This window comes from Montipora capricornis, chromosome 10 (assembly GCF_036669925.1).
Source record: "Montipora capricornis isolate CH-2021 chromosome 10, ASM3666992v2, whole genome shotgun sequence".
Lineage (NCBI taxonomy): Eukaryota > Metazoa > Cnidaria > Anthozoa > Scleractinia > Acroporidae > Montipora > Montipora capricornis.
In genome coordinates this window covers 50,801,577-50,816,536 of record NC_090892.1, presented here as the reverse complement: position 1 = coordinate 50,816,536, position 14,960 = coordinate 50,801,577, and the positions used below count along the sequence as shown (strand labels likewise).

Below are 14,960 nucleotides of genomic sequence, written 5' to 3'. Positions count from 1 at the left end.
TGACATGTGTTACTTTCACTTTCAAACTTTTTCGTAATTCTCTTGTTGTTTCTCAGTGTTAAAACCCCGGTGGGGCGGGGGAGGGGGGGGGGGGGTAAAACACAGGCAAAAAGTCGCGCGAGATTCTAATGGATATCGTGGATGACAAATTCGGCGGCCGTGTTGAACGCGCGCGAAAAATCCAGTTTTACTAACACGTGATTGGGTGATTTCGCTGCGTGATGGGGTCGTGATGTCTGTCATGGATAAAACTCTCGCGTCGCTTTGGCACTCGACAGTGCGAATCGCCGCAACGCTTGGCTTTGGAAAGTTGATGTGGTGTCTTTTGGCGACGAAATGTTTTTTTTGCTGAGTCGATTGAGGTTTGTATCTCGTGAAAAATGTTGCCTTCTATAACAAACGCATAAGGTAGATTTTTATAGCTTAATTAAAACAGGCTTCACGTACTGATGAAGCTCTACCGGTGAATGACTCACGTCAAAACTTTAATGTTTGTTTTCAGTCTTATATAAGCTTAAGTTAAGCTTATTCGAAGCTGAACGGTAAAAACGAAGTTTGGTTTAGATGTCTTTTCGTATTTCTTGTGTGAGTAAATGGGTAAATCTCTCCGCTTACGTAAAAGCAGCTACATTTGTAAATAAGTTTAAAACACGTGAAAACGAGACTACTCGTGTTTGAAGCCAGTTCGGCAGTTGTGGTTTCCAAAATGTAAGCTTATTTTGGAACGACGTAAATTGAGTAAGAATGAAAGTTTTCTCTTGTCAAACTGTTATTTAAGATCAACATTGATATTTCTTGAAGTTCTGTGTTTTGGTAATAAAAGCTTACTTTCATAAGGATGAGCAAAAAAGGTTTGTTTTGAATGTTGAAATACTTAACCTCTGAAATATTGATATCTGGCATCAAAATTGAATTTATTTGTACACACAAGAGTGGAGTCCCAGGTGTGAATGGCTCACGACGCTTACAGTGTATATCACAGGTAGTAAACCAATATTGGTTCTTATTTTTTCGCAATGATTTGTATTTGAAAGAAACCCCTGCTGAGCCGATAATTGCATGTTACGGAAGTGACCTTATCAATCATATTCTTACGTTAGTATGTCGTGGTATTTCATGGCAACATATTATTCATTTTTGATTTGATTTGCTAGCTGTTTTCAATTTAGAAATATGTTCTTTTAATGAACAAGTCGACATACAGTAGAATCATTTTGAGGGCTTTGGAATAAACTAATACTGTAGATGGCCACAGGCAACTAACAATGCTGAGGGTGGGATTATTGTTAGCGTCATATAACCATAGCAACACATCCATGCTTAGACTCGTCATACAATAATATCTAAATGTCATAAAAAGACCTCTTGAAACTGGCCTTAGCAAGATCTGTGATTGTTAATTTAATAGCCGTATGTAACTGGTTGCCATCTACATGTACAGTTTTTTAACTCAAAAATGCACTATTTAAAAGAATTATTTAAATGGATCCAAGCATGACCAATGACGACGGTGATCAATGGCCATAGCAAAACAGAGACTGATTCCTTAAAAGATATTTCCATTGGCAACAAAAGTGATCAATATGGACTTACAAGACAAGGGCAACAAAGACAACTTCTGATAAAAATAATATCACGTATCAGTGGAGGTTTAAGTAATTATTATTAGTATAAATACACAGGTGATTATACAAAATTGCGCGCTCTCATTGGCTCGCTATCTCGGATTATCAGCTGATAATCACCTCGACAGACAAAATGGCTGCCAGTAGTCGTTTTGCCACTGTAAGTGAAGATGATTTCGCGTTGAAATGTTTTTTTTTCTCTTTTTTGAAATAATCACCTGTGCATTTATACTAAAACAATTATTCGCCTCAGGCTCAGTGATTATCGGTGAATATTCACTGATAATCACTTCGCCTTCGGCGAATAATAATTATTGTTAAGTATCTGCAACCGACAGAAAAGGGAGAATTCAGCAGCTTTTCCTAAATAATTGAATAAAGGCAAAAAAATAGAGACATGTTCTTTCAAACCGAAGGAAAAAAGTCACTTTGACAATGACAATTTGACGTTGTAATACCATGATCATGTACTTTGCTTTTGAAATGTGTTGTTTGGGACAAACAGCTAAGCTGCAGATAAGCAAAGTTCACATTGATCAATCATTGACTGTTGGAGGTTGCATTGTAAGGCCGGTCATGACAGCAAAAAACTTAGAAGTCTCATTTGATAAAAACATGACTCTTAGTAGTGCCACATATTAATTAACGACATTTGTAAAACTGCCTTTCACTATATATAATCACATCATTAGAAGGATAAGAGAATACCTTTCTGTCAAAACTACACGAACACTTGTACCTGTCAGGTAGTTAAATGGGAAGATTAGATTACTGTAAGTTTGCTGTATGCACTACCATCCAAATCTATCAATACGTGTAAGTTGCAATGTGTACAATCCAGCAGCCCAACTGGTAACTAACACGTCTAGGTTCAACCAAATCACTCCAGTTTTTTACTCATTACATTGGGTACCACTTAAGGAGAGAATACACCACCAGATCTTAATATTGGCTTTCAAAGCCATACATGGTTTAGAACCTGACTACGTCAACAGTCTTTTGTCATTGCAGTGTCCCAGTTGTTATGCTCTTTCGTAAGAATAGTGAAATACTACTTAATAAGCCATACAGTACAAGAACATTGAAAACCTGAGGTGACAGGGATTTTTCAGTTGCTTTTTCGCCGTTTCTTTGTAATGCCCTGTCTCACCACATGACACAAGAACAATTAGAATTACAATTTAGTTTAAATTTTTAGGAAAGACATTTTTATTCAATATTGCATCTAAACATTAACTTAATTTATCTATTTATTTTAATTTAACATCAATTATTTCCTTGTACAGTATATTTCATAGTAACTCTTTGTCAGTCCTTTTAACATTTGTATAGACAGTGTATATAAATTTGTATTATTGTTATTGTAGCTATTATTTTATTTATGCTGGTATTAGTTTTACGCTCATATATGATCATATATACATGTGGATTGCGTGCTGTAAGTATTCAAGTGTTATTATTAAATTATTATTAACTTTCAAAAATGGCATGCTCCCAGACACCCCAAGAGCTAGGCCCCTCGTTGATAGAGTCAGTTACTCTTACACTACTCAAACCAGATGCCAACTATTTTTATTGAAACCCCTGACAGACAGATTGCTGTGAGTGGCTCTTTTAGTGTACAAATTGTCAGAAAGGTCTTTTTGACTGTTCATGGCTGATTGACATAGGAGGCATCATGGCTCAGTGGTTAATACCGGTATGCTTGCCTTGATATCCAGATCAGAGATGCTTGGTTCAGGATCCATTCTGACCATTGGTAGTTGGTAGTTCTGGTAGTTTCTTGTTCAGCTTTTTTGCTGCAGGTGTAAAATAGCCAATTTAACCTTGCCTCATGCCATATTTGGGATTCTTGAAGTTGTTGTTCCGTTGTTGTAGTGATAAAACAGATTAAGGTACCTAGCCTGTCAACTCTTTTACTACTATCCATTAACGAGTAAAATTATTGTCTGGCATTAGACATACTAAAGGGAATGTCTTGGGAGGCAAATGCTTTAAAGGAGACCCAGTTTTAGAGTACATGAAAATGTCATTAAATATAGTTAAATGAAATTTAACATAGTTAACGACTAGGAGCTAGTTTGGTCAGTAGTGTTTTGCAGGCTGTTGTTAGTGTCTTGGCCGTCTGGTAGCGTTGTTCAGCATTTTGGTGCGTTCTGTAGCGTTTGTTATAGTTACATGGTTCACGACCGGGAGCTAGTCCGGTCAGTAGCGCCTTGCAGGCGTTTGTTAGCGTTTTTTATGCGTTTGTGTAGCGTTTGCAGCACTCTTTAGGTTGTGGGAGCCCTGGGGCTGACATATGGTTCAGCGGTATTCCTGCGTAGTGCATGCGTTGTTGTCCAATGTGCTTGCAGCGTGTTTGTGGCTCTGTTGGCGTGGCGTTGTGAGTCGGATCAGGAGTTTAGTGGTTCTCGGCGTTCCCTCCCTATCCCCCCCCTTTTTTTTTTGTGTGTGTGCTGTTCTTGTTTTTTTTGTATTCCTTTTTTTTTGTGTTCTTTTTTTTTTTGTATTCTTTTTTTTTTGTGTGTTGTTCTTTTTTTTGTATTTTCTTTCTTTCTTTATTATTTATTTTTGTTTCCACTGAGCTATCTGGCTCAAGTGTGACGGGTGCCTTAGGGGGGCCTGGCGCGGGGGGCTCGTGGCTTGGTTGCGGGTTGGGCAGGCCAGTCGGGTGTTCTAGCGCCTTGGGGATGTGACTTCGGTTTCAGCCCCCAGGCTTCCTGGGGACCTACCCTCCACTAGCGACGCAGGCGTTAATACCATAATTAATTCTGGAGGGGTTCCTCATTCTTGAGTAAAATCATCTGGCATAAGAGAGTTTAAAATCTATGACTGGCGCTCATATAAGGATTTTAATAATAATTATTATTAAGGGTGTCTTCATTTTTAATGCTGCTACATGTATGTTATGTCCTTCATATTTCCTTAATATTCATAATAAATTAGCTATTACAAGTCCTATTTTTTTCTCATTTTTAGCTTGAAGCAGTCGTTCTGTCGATGTATGGTAACTAGGCACCTGTCATGTGCCCAGACAAAGGCAGCTCTTAAACCATTCTATTTTGCTGTTCATCCTGATTTGTTTGGCCAGTACCCAATTCAGCGAGTAAGCTAATTTGCATTTGTTTTCTCTCTTAAGGCCAGTGTTACATGTATGTATTTGTTTTTTTTTGTTGCTGCAAAACTTGTATCATGTTTCAAGCAAGTTAAAAACCCTTTTGCTATCATTGACTGACAAGCTTAAGGACCGTGCCTACTAATTCAAAGGTATTTTTGCCCCAGTTTATGATTATGCAGGAAATGTAAATCTTAACAAGTGTTATTGAAATCCAAAAAGAAAATTGGGGGTAACCTCACATTTTTCAAAGATAATTCATTAATAAAATTAATATTTGTAAAAACCTTTTCTCAAATTAAAGCTTAATAATTATTATCTCTAAAAAATTCATGGTTACCCCCAATCGTCCTTTTGGATACCAAGAGTACTTACTAAGATCTACTTTCTCCAGATAGTTTTAAACTGTGCAAAAATAGCCCTGAATTAGTAAGCATCACTGATAGGAAACCAGAGTTTCTTGAGATGCGCAGAATGTATGTGCAATAACAATAGTAGGCATCCTTAAGCTGTAGTAAAATTATTCTCATAGTTGAATCGAGTTGCTGCACAACAAAAAAAAAAAAAAATTGTAACAGGTCTCTGCATGTATAATGTCCATCTTTCAAGTTGACTTTGAAATACTTAAAACAGTTCATTTGTTAAGACCCAAACCAATGCAGCAGTTTTGCCTGGGATATTTGGGGGGTCTCCAGGACGGTTTGCAGGTGCATTGCCATGTGCTTTGGCTCAAGTTGCTTTTTTGCTTGCTTGCTTCTTTTCCCTCCCTCCTTTATTTTTGGGTGAGTGTACATACAGTACATTCCACACTCTGGTTTTTCTTAGTGATGTGTTGACAGGTTCCTGGGCTCCTTGCTGCTGAGGAGTGTGTGGCCTCCTCTCTTGTTACCTTTTACTCCTCCTACTCTCCAATAAATTGGTGTAGTGTTATAAATGGAGGCTACTTACTGCCTAGGAGGCTCTTTAAAACAACAGAATTTCCCCTGTATGGGCCTACAGGAGGTATTAGTGATCATTCCATTCCAATGGTGAGCATAAAACCTTGCCTATTTGAAAGCTGAATTCTTGGTCTTCTCCTGACGTCACTGGCGCTATATTTGTGCAGTCTATGTCTGTTAGGTGTTGAGCATAGTTTTGTCTCCTTAAAAAAAACATAGCCTCTGATGTTGTGGGTAAACTAAAACCAGCAGATCAGGGGATGATACTTACCTTTTCCTATTGTGATTCAGTAACTGTTATTGTCAAGAAAGCTTGCGAAAAATTGGGGGCATCTTCCAGATTGAATTCCCCTACCTGTGTTGCATTCCCATGCTGTTATTATCAGTTTATCAATCAGATGGAAAGGAAGGAAAGGAACTTTATTTAAGTGACTAGTCATTCTAGCACTGGAGCACTAATTGGGGACACTGTAAACTGAAATCAACAATTAACACAAATCAAATCAAGTCAAATGTTGGTTTTTGAGGAGAGGGGAAATCCAGAGTACCCTGAGAGAAACCTTTTGGTGCAGTGTAAAGAACCAAGAAACTTAACCCACATATGATGCTGAGTCTGATAGAATTCCACTGAAAATCATAATATTTTTCTTCAATCTTTTATTCCCTTGCATTGTCACAGTCAATCAATGAAGACTCTCTTAAAAGGTTAAACTCTTATCTGGAAGACATTCAGGGAAAAAAACCTGTACATCCAACACACTTGATGTTTTATTTGAAAAATGACAGTGCAACTTCTCTGGAAGAGGGTAAGTTTCATTGATGTGCTTTATGTTTTTGTAATAGAGAGGGGTCAAGCAGCATAAGTGATTGGAGAAAGTTTAATCTAAGCCTGAAGCCTTAAAACTGAGATTAATTTTATCAGTGAGTATGAAACTATTGCTGTCTTTGGAATCAAGTGTTAATTCTGTCAGTGTTAGGTACATGTACGTCGTCATCTGTTATGTTGTAATTTAATTACCTTAATTTAACTTGATTTAATTACTCACTGAAAATTAACCCATTGACTCCTGGGAGGGTTCCCCATTGACAAGTAAAATTGCCTGGCGTTAGACAAAGTAAAATACTAAGTCTGGCCAGTTTAGGCCCGTTTGGGTGTCAAAGGTTTAATTGATGAGGATCCATTTTTTTCGGATTGAGTGGTCCGGGTTCGGGTCCTGGCCGGGGACATTGTGTTGTGTTCTTGGACAAGACAGTTAACTCTCACGGTGCCTCTCCTCACCCAGGTGTACAAATGGGTACTGGCGAATTTAATGCTGGGAGTAACCCTGCGATGGACTAGCATCCCATCCGGAAGAGAGTAGAAATACTCCTAGTCATGACGAGCCCGCAAGGGTGAGTCAAAATACGAACCACAAGTACAAATACTCAGAGACACTACACACCAAAACATCTAATAAGCTATTTATTATCCAACTTTTTTCTGCACTTGCACTAAATTTTTAGCAAATGAAGTGTGAACAACTGAGCATGTGTGACAGATTTGTGCGTGCGGGCAAAGCATTTTGAAATCTTTTGGACTAGATTACTGTACAGAACCAGAAAAGACAACAAACTACATAATCATGACACTGAGTCCAGGAATTGAATCTGTTTTCCTCCCTTATAAAGAAAAAACGTTTTTAAATAACCTTACAGTGTGGGTGCACAGGGGAGGAAGTTGGCGGGGCATACAATACATTGTAGCGTACATGTATCTGGTTTTTCAGCATATTTGAAAGCAGTCAAAAATCCCTCCATTAATTTGATAGCAGAAGAGCCAACGGTGGAACTTTGGCCCCACAGTTGTTTTCGAAAAAAGTCACGATTGCCAAAAGTAGTTTTAAATCTTAAAAAGATTTTGCTTGTGACACCCAGAAATTGTTGTTTGCCTAGCTTTTTACATTTTGTTTCAAGAATTACACTTTAACTTGGCCTTTCCAAAAAGCTATACTTTTCCCCCCATCTGTGATCATTCAGAACTAAAAGACTTGTTGACAGGTTAGCCACAGATTTAAGACAATTAATTGCTGCTGTTGTGGAAAAAGTAGTATGTTTTGGAGTGACAAATTTTTGAAAGGTGTACCAATGTGCAATAAAAATCCTCATGCAAATCTGAATCACTTTTCAGCAGTTCATTTTTCTAGCAAGAAATGTACTGCTTTAGACATTTTTAGTCTGTTGTTTTTTTTATGTTCAAAGTTATTTTAATTAAGGATTTGTCATGATAGTGTTTTTTGTGGGTACTGGACTTTGATATACTTTTTCTCAATGAACAATTTCAGGATCTGATCTATTCAAGACAGTGAGGGTGTCTCTCTTCTCTCGGGATGTCCAGTTTACTATTAGCCACATCTTGAAGACATGTGGGATGTTGGAAGATCTTGTAACCCTGCATCAGAATGATGGTCAAGACCGAAAAATGTCTGTGGCACTCCCATATGGTGCACCACTTCACTGGTTGCATGTGTATCAACAGTTTAGAGACAGGCAAACCCCTATAGATCTTGCTCAATTGCAGAAAAATTCTAGAAGCACATTGAAGGATTTCCTAGACAAGAACCTTAAAAATGCCAAAGAAAAACAAGAAAGCAGTAAAACTCTTCTTGACCAAAATAAACTCTTGTCTGACAGGATTTGTAAAGAACTAAGATTGAGGAAGCTAAAGTGGGAAAATGGATGGAGTCATACATCTTGTCATGGGTCTCTGAAGAATTTTTTGAAGCTCTGTCATTCAAAACAGTCTGAACTTAAGAGTCTTCACGGACGCACTGTGGTTTTTACAGATTGGACTGGGATTGACCCCCGTGGTTGTGTTATGTTGAACATACAAGATGTCCCTGAGTTTTGGCTTTCAGTAGGTGTTTTTTTTTTCAGCTTTACTTGTTATAACTGTGTTATTAGTGTACATGTATGTAATAAGAAAGAACAAAATTTTAGACATGCTTCAGTCTTGTCATTGTCAACACTCCAGGGATTGTATGCTAGCATACTTAATAGGTGAAAGCCGAGGGTTTTTTCTTGATTGCTGTTTCTTTTAAGAAAATATCTTAATTTCAGGGGCCCGTTTAGAGGCCCTCTTTAAAGTTTCTTTTATCTCTATTTATGATAAAGGTTTGATATAATAATAATACAATCATGTAACATGCACTCTAATCAGCTAAAACAGAATACTTTATAAATAAGAGTACATTGTACCGATGCACAGCTGACGCCACTTGTAGGATTTAAAAAATAACGTTTGCCAAAAAATTGAGGAAATTGAGAAATTATGAAACAAATAAAGAAGCTTCCCCTTTGATCTGTTCTGTTGCAAAGCACTTAGGAAGTGGATAGAGCACTCAAGAAGTAGGGAAAACACTCTACATCTCATGTTTGAACCCCTTCACTTCTTCTGTGCTCTACCCGCTTCCTGCATGCTTCACAAAGTTCTGCAGAAACGATCACAGGCAAGGCTTCTTTACATTGTGTTATTAAACAGTAACAGTGTCTTTTAAACTTATTTTTGGCACCGGTACATTTCCTACTAATGTAAGATGAATTTTACTTATCACTCGGTTCTTGGCAGGTCTAAAACACAGGTCACATTCCACAGGTCAGTCGTTGCAGGTCATTGTTTTACCTTTTCGAAAGTAACCCAAAACCCTCAATTTGGCTGACCCTAAGGCCTAAACACCAACCTTAGGCCTAGGGTTAGCCAAATTGAGGGTTTAATAGGGTTACTTTCCAAAAAGTAAAACCGTGACCTGCAACGAGTGACCCGTAGAATGTAACTTGTGTTTTAGACCCACTGCTCGATTCTGTGGTGGAAAGTTTAACAACATCTGTGTCCTCACAAAAACCATGTTCCTCTTAACCCTATCTCTTGCACATGGTAAGAGTGACACGTATTAAAAGCTAATTTTACTCTAAGGCTGGATGATGTTACTCGTCACTGGGGGCGGGTACATAGTGTGGTGACCAGTGAGAGGTTTATTGTGATGTGTCACACAATCTCTAAGAAAATATATCAATCTGTCAATGTTTCACTTTCTTGTAGCTATTTAACTCACTAGAGGATTATGATGTGCTGGTCAGTCAAGTGTCAACATGGGAGAGGAGACTATCAAGTCTGCTTGGTGACATGCAGATTGTTTTTGATGAAGAGTCTCCTTCGATCTTAGTTGCCGTGTACCTAAACTACCTGTACAGAGTGGTTTCCTCTTTGAGAAGAGGATACTTGACTCCTGATGCATCAGTTTATATTAAACCAGGAGAGTTTAAAAACTTTACCGCAAGGATTTTGAGGTATGCATGCATTAATTTTGTTCTTTTTTTCTGTACTTTGGGATTGTTTTTGGTCATAGATCCGTTTACCTAGATGAATGTAAAAGAGCTTTCCTTGCTTTTTTATTATTGCAAAGTTTGGTCATGTAAACCTAAGATGATTTCTGGCATAATGTAATGTACATGGACTTACTATAGGAAGTCATTTTTTAACTATAGCCCTGCAGACTCTCTCAGCTTATCACTCAATGGAGAGTTTAGGATACCACCTTCAATTCCCAGTGAACTGATTCTGGAATTTGTCCTCAAACACAAGCAAAAATCTGTGGATCTTTATCAGGAAAATGAGAGGTAAACGAGGCTTTCTCCTTTTTGTCATCATTATTCTGTGCACACTACAGTGTATAAGGGGAGGTACAGTGGCCTAACTGTTAGCAAGCTGGACTCTGGATTGAGTGATCTGGGTCAAGCCCTGGCTGGGTCATTGTATTGTGTTCTTAGACAAGACACTTTACTCTCACAGTACCTCTCTTCACCAAGGTGTATAAATGAGTACAGCAAATTTAATGCTGGGGGTAACTCTGCGATAGACTAGCATCCCATCCAAGGGGGGGAGTAGAAGTACTCCTAGTCACTTCATGCTACAATAACCGGAGATAAGCGCCAGCCTGATGGGTTGATACCCAGAAATGTTTGTGAACTTTTTTAGGTTTTCATTCTTTTGAAACTTGCAGCTAATATTGCTACTTATGATTAGATTTAGATTTTTGCACTATTTACCAATACATTGACGGTACAATACATCACAGAAGCAAAAAAAAGGAAAAAGATAGTCAAATTAAATAACCGGTACACAAAATTGATGCTGAAAAGCAAAATGTGCACAGTGACCAAATCGCATGTAGCTTTTTAAGCATTCGAGTCGGTCACTGTCACGTGCAAGTAATTTTTCATGAATGTGTACATAGTAATTATTTTTGAAAAATTCAAAAAAGAGTTAGGTAAGTGCAAAATGGGTTATCATTTAAATTCATATAAACAATACTTTATAGCACATAATAATATTAAGTTAATAGGCTATAAAAATCATTAAAGCAGACTACACTTAAGAGACAGATTGATTATTTGGAAGAGTTATTAAATGGCCCTGTCTCACAAGGACTGAGAACTACAAAATTCACGAATTTGATTGGCTGAAATCAGCATTGACGGCGGTCTACATGTAGATTTCCCATCTTGACTGGCATTTAGACCGGTAATGTTTTGAAGTGAAAAAGTTGCGAACTAAAATGCAAAAGTATTGAGTAATTTCTTCTACCAATATTTATTTAATAAAATGGAAGTGCCAAAAGGCATGATGTTCCTTAAAAAAGGTACAGAGGATGAGAAAACTTTAGCAGAATTAAGTTCAGCTCATCGCCACTCGTCGCTGTTCGCAAGCAAAATGTTAGTTAGTACAAACCAGTTACATTAAACAAAATAATTAAATTGTTCTTGTTTGCCATATAATAATAAAAATCTTAGTAACAAAGCTTAGTCAGTCTTCCCACACTGGTCCGTCTGTACTCACAACCTCGGTCAAGATTCTCCCATACAGACCTCCTGCTCAGTTAATAAGAGCCAATTACTAATAATGATGTTGGTGATAATGATAATGATAAGGTCTGCCAGGCTTTAGTGGATTCCATTTTCATTTTTATAAATGATGATGATGATAATGATAAGATAAATAATAATAATAATAATAATAATAATAATAATAATCAAGGCTGCTGCCTAAGAAAATTTTAAAGGGGCCCTCAGAGCTAAGCGCGGAGAACTTAAGAGCCCAACATATGAAGTGAAAGGTGTTGCTGTGAAAAATTAAGGCGCCCAGAGATATTCTTTGGGAGCCCCAGGCTACCGGGCTCCTGTTAGGCAACAGCCTTGATGATAATAATAATAATAATAATAATAATAATAATAATAATAATAATAATAATAATAATAAATAATAATAATAATAATAACAATAAACTTTTTAACGGTCAAGTTTCTTGTTTGTTATTCAGAAATCTTTTGACTGAGGAGGAGGCACTTCTAGATTGTAAACACAAGCTTCAGTTGGCATCTTTGTCTAAAGATTGTTCAGTTTCTCCTCTTCAAATGAGTGACTGTTGTGAACGACTTAGCAAGCAAGAAAACCCTGATCTGGAAAATGTCAGTGTTGTTGTGTCAAAGTACTACCATGTGAATGATGATGGAGTGTTAAGTATTCCTTGGAACTGGAAGTGACTTGACCGTTGTTGATTTACCGGTAACAGAACATGGACACCTTGTTATGTACTGTACAGACTGTATGTGGTCATCCACTGAATCAACCATGGCCGGATGTACTGCAAACTAATTATCATGTTTGAGGACGTAGATTTGGAGGGATAGATATCTATAGATAGATAGATAGTTTATTTAAACACAGTAGTTCCAAAGTTATAAAAACTTGTTTACACATACGTAAAAGCCGTGCAAGATTAAAAACATACCTTAGCATCTACAATTGACTCAGAAAAGCACAGAATAATAAAAATAAGATATAATTAAACAACGCAAGGCCATTCCCATTTTTTTTCGTTTACCGTTGAATGCGTTTCCTGATATTGGGTCGGTCGGTTGGATTGAAAAAAAAAAAAAAACCAAAAAGAAACCATAATCATTCCCGGAATTGGAGGCCTGGTACCCCAGCATCATACCTGTGTAGCCAGGAAAACAAGAAGACGTGAACCTAAAATCAATATGCTGGAAAAGTTGGTGGATGTTGTTGCAAAAATAATTAAGACAGCATGGGAAAAAGGATCAACCACTGAAACTCCAATGCGACATAAAAATGGCTTTAACGTTACCTATTTTCTTTTTTTGGAAAATGCCAAAAATTTGAGTCAGTCGGATGATGCTAAATGGAGAAAAAAAAAAGTGGATGGCCTAACTGAGTCTGTCATTCTGATAACAGTTTGATCTTTAGCTTAGATTTTGATTCAGAGGCCCTATGTGCATAAGGGAGAGAGTTCCATTTCATTGCTCCTCTATAAGAGAATGACCCTTTATATAATTCAGTTTTGGGGGCATGTTCGATAGCCACCTTAAGGCCTTGCTTTCTAAGACAAGACTTATAAGGGGTATTCTCACATGAATTTGAAAACAGTTTTGACAGGTATTTTGGAGTGTGACGGTTAATTGTATCATACATTAATAAGCTAAGATGTTTATCTCGTCTTCTGGCAAGATTATCCCAGTTTAATTGTTTTAAGATTTCTGAAGAATGTGCATCATAAAATTGAAAGGTTATTATTCAAGCTGCATGATTTGGCAGTTTCTGAAGACAGGCTGTATAAGAGCTTTGTAAATCAAAACAAGAATATTGAAAGGAACATAATTACGAGCCTGCCTTAGACCACTATTTGAACAACTCACTTTACTGCAAAGCTTATCAATAATTATGTTCATTCCTTTTAAGATTTTCATCTAGATGAACACCAAGGTATTTGGCATTCATAACAATCTGCTCAACCCAGCAGCATCAAGAGCAGTGACAGTAACATTATAGTACTTTTTTATTTAATGTTATAATGAATTATTATTGTACATACATGTTTATACGGTGTTTGCCAGAAAAAAATGTAAGGTAATATGTGGAACAGATGACTTGATCTGGTCAAAACCATCTGATTGGTCGGTAATCTATGAATGGAAGTGGTTAAATTTCGTTTCAGCAGACATTAGTGGGGGAGAAACATGTGATGAAGCCCTAAGGTCTGTGTGGGAGGTTATGGAATACTACTGAAGCTTGATATTTGCGAGACTCAATAAGTACCAATTAAGTGAAAGAACAGCTTCATAGAAGGTAGTCTTGCAGTGCGAAAAGTAAGATTGTAAACAGTATTAATTTTCCCAAGAAAATAGTATACATAATATATTGAATATTATTAATGTGTGCAGCAGGGCCCGGTTCCTTGAAAGCCGATTAACTTAATCCAGGATTAGCATAAACTTTTTTTTCACGTTTTCAACTTTTTGGTGAAAGTTTCCTTTGCTTATTTTTGTTTTTCAAGATTGACGTCTTCTCATGTAAAGTTCTGCCGAAAATCTGCGTTGAACAGCATTTGGGAGTAGAGAAATAAACTGCTTGGTTAATCTTTAATCTTAGATTAGCGTTAATCGGCTTTTCAGGAACTGGGCCCAGGTGTGTAACTTTGAATTTACCTACTGTATTGGACTTAAATGGAAAGGCATTGTTTAGAGCCTTGTTTATAATTATGATGGAAAATTAAGAATAATATACATTTACTGTAGAATTATATTTGCAAGCTTTATTGAAATACATCATAATTTTAAACCAGGCTACAACAATCTATTAATCACAGATTTTGTCATAATTTGTAATACCAGTAATCTTGTCATCAGTTTCAACTGATGTGTTGCAACTGAAAAGCAAGGCCTTTGTCATGAGATGGATAAAAGGTGTATAAAAGTTTTAATTGCTGACTATTTTAGTTGCTCAAGAGCAGAAAAACAAAAAAAAAGTATGTAACTATAAAGAACAGTGTAAAAAGGGGGAAAAAAAGGATACTTGTTACAGGAAGGTTAAAAAAATGTTATCCTGACTTGGATGTTTCTAATAAGAGGGTTTTTTTATGGTTTAATAAAATTTTGTTATATATTGGTGTGGCTATATTTATTCAAACTTGCAATATTGCCTTTTGCTCCCTTCGCTAAGTTGGTAACTGAAGCATTATTCGTAAACAGTTTGAACCCATGAGTCATATCATAATTAAGTAAAGTACGATCGTCCAGGTTAGTATAGTCCTGAGAAGGACTGTTCGAGATGACAGTGACTGACATTTCGACAACCTGACTGGAAGTCATCTTCAGAGTCAAGTGATTAATTTTGTGTAACATGAGCATTATTTGCCCTCAGAATTGAGACTATTCAATCCATGAAACAAA

General features: G+C 37.0%; 1 protein-coding gene across 2 annotated transcripts; it reads left to right on the top strand.

Moving 5' to 3' along the window:
* Window positions 1-203: 203 nt before the first annotated feature.
* LOC138019468 (T-cell activation inhibitor, mitochondrial-like) lies at window positions 204-14,674 on the top strand. 2 transcript variants are annotated; one of them, XR_011126167.1, is made up of 8 exons: window positions 204-362; window positions 4,605-4,731; window positions 6,358-6,484; window positions 8,000-8,571; window positions 9,754-10,001; window positions 10,200-10,331; window positions 12,032-13,946; window positions 14,184-14,674. XR_011126167.1 is itself a non-coding variant. In XM_068866264.1 (7 exons), the coding sequence occupies exons 1-7, from the start codon at window positions 337-339 to the stop codon at window positions 12,252-12,254; spliced, it is 1,455 nt and encodes a 484-aa protein (XP_068722365.1). In that variant the 5' UTR covers window positions 204-336; the 3' UTR covers window positions 12,255-14,674. The 2 variants fall into 2 exon arrangements, 1 of the variants encoding a protein (XP_068722365.1); XM_068866264.1 differs by having other exon boundaries at window positions 12,032-14,674.
* Window positions 14,675-14,960: the final 286 nt, after the last annotated feature.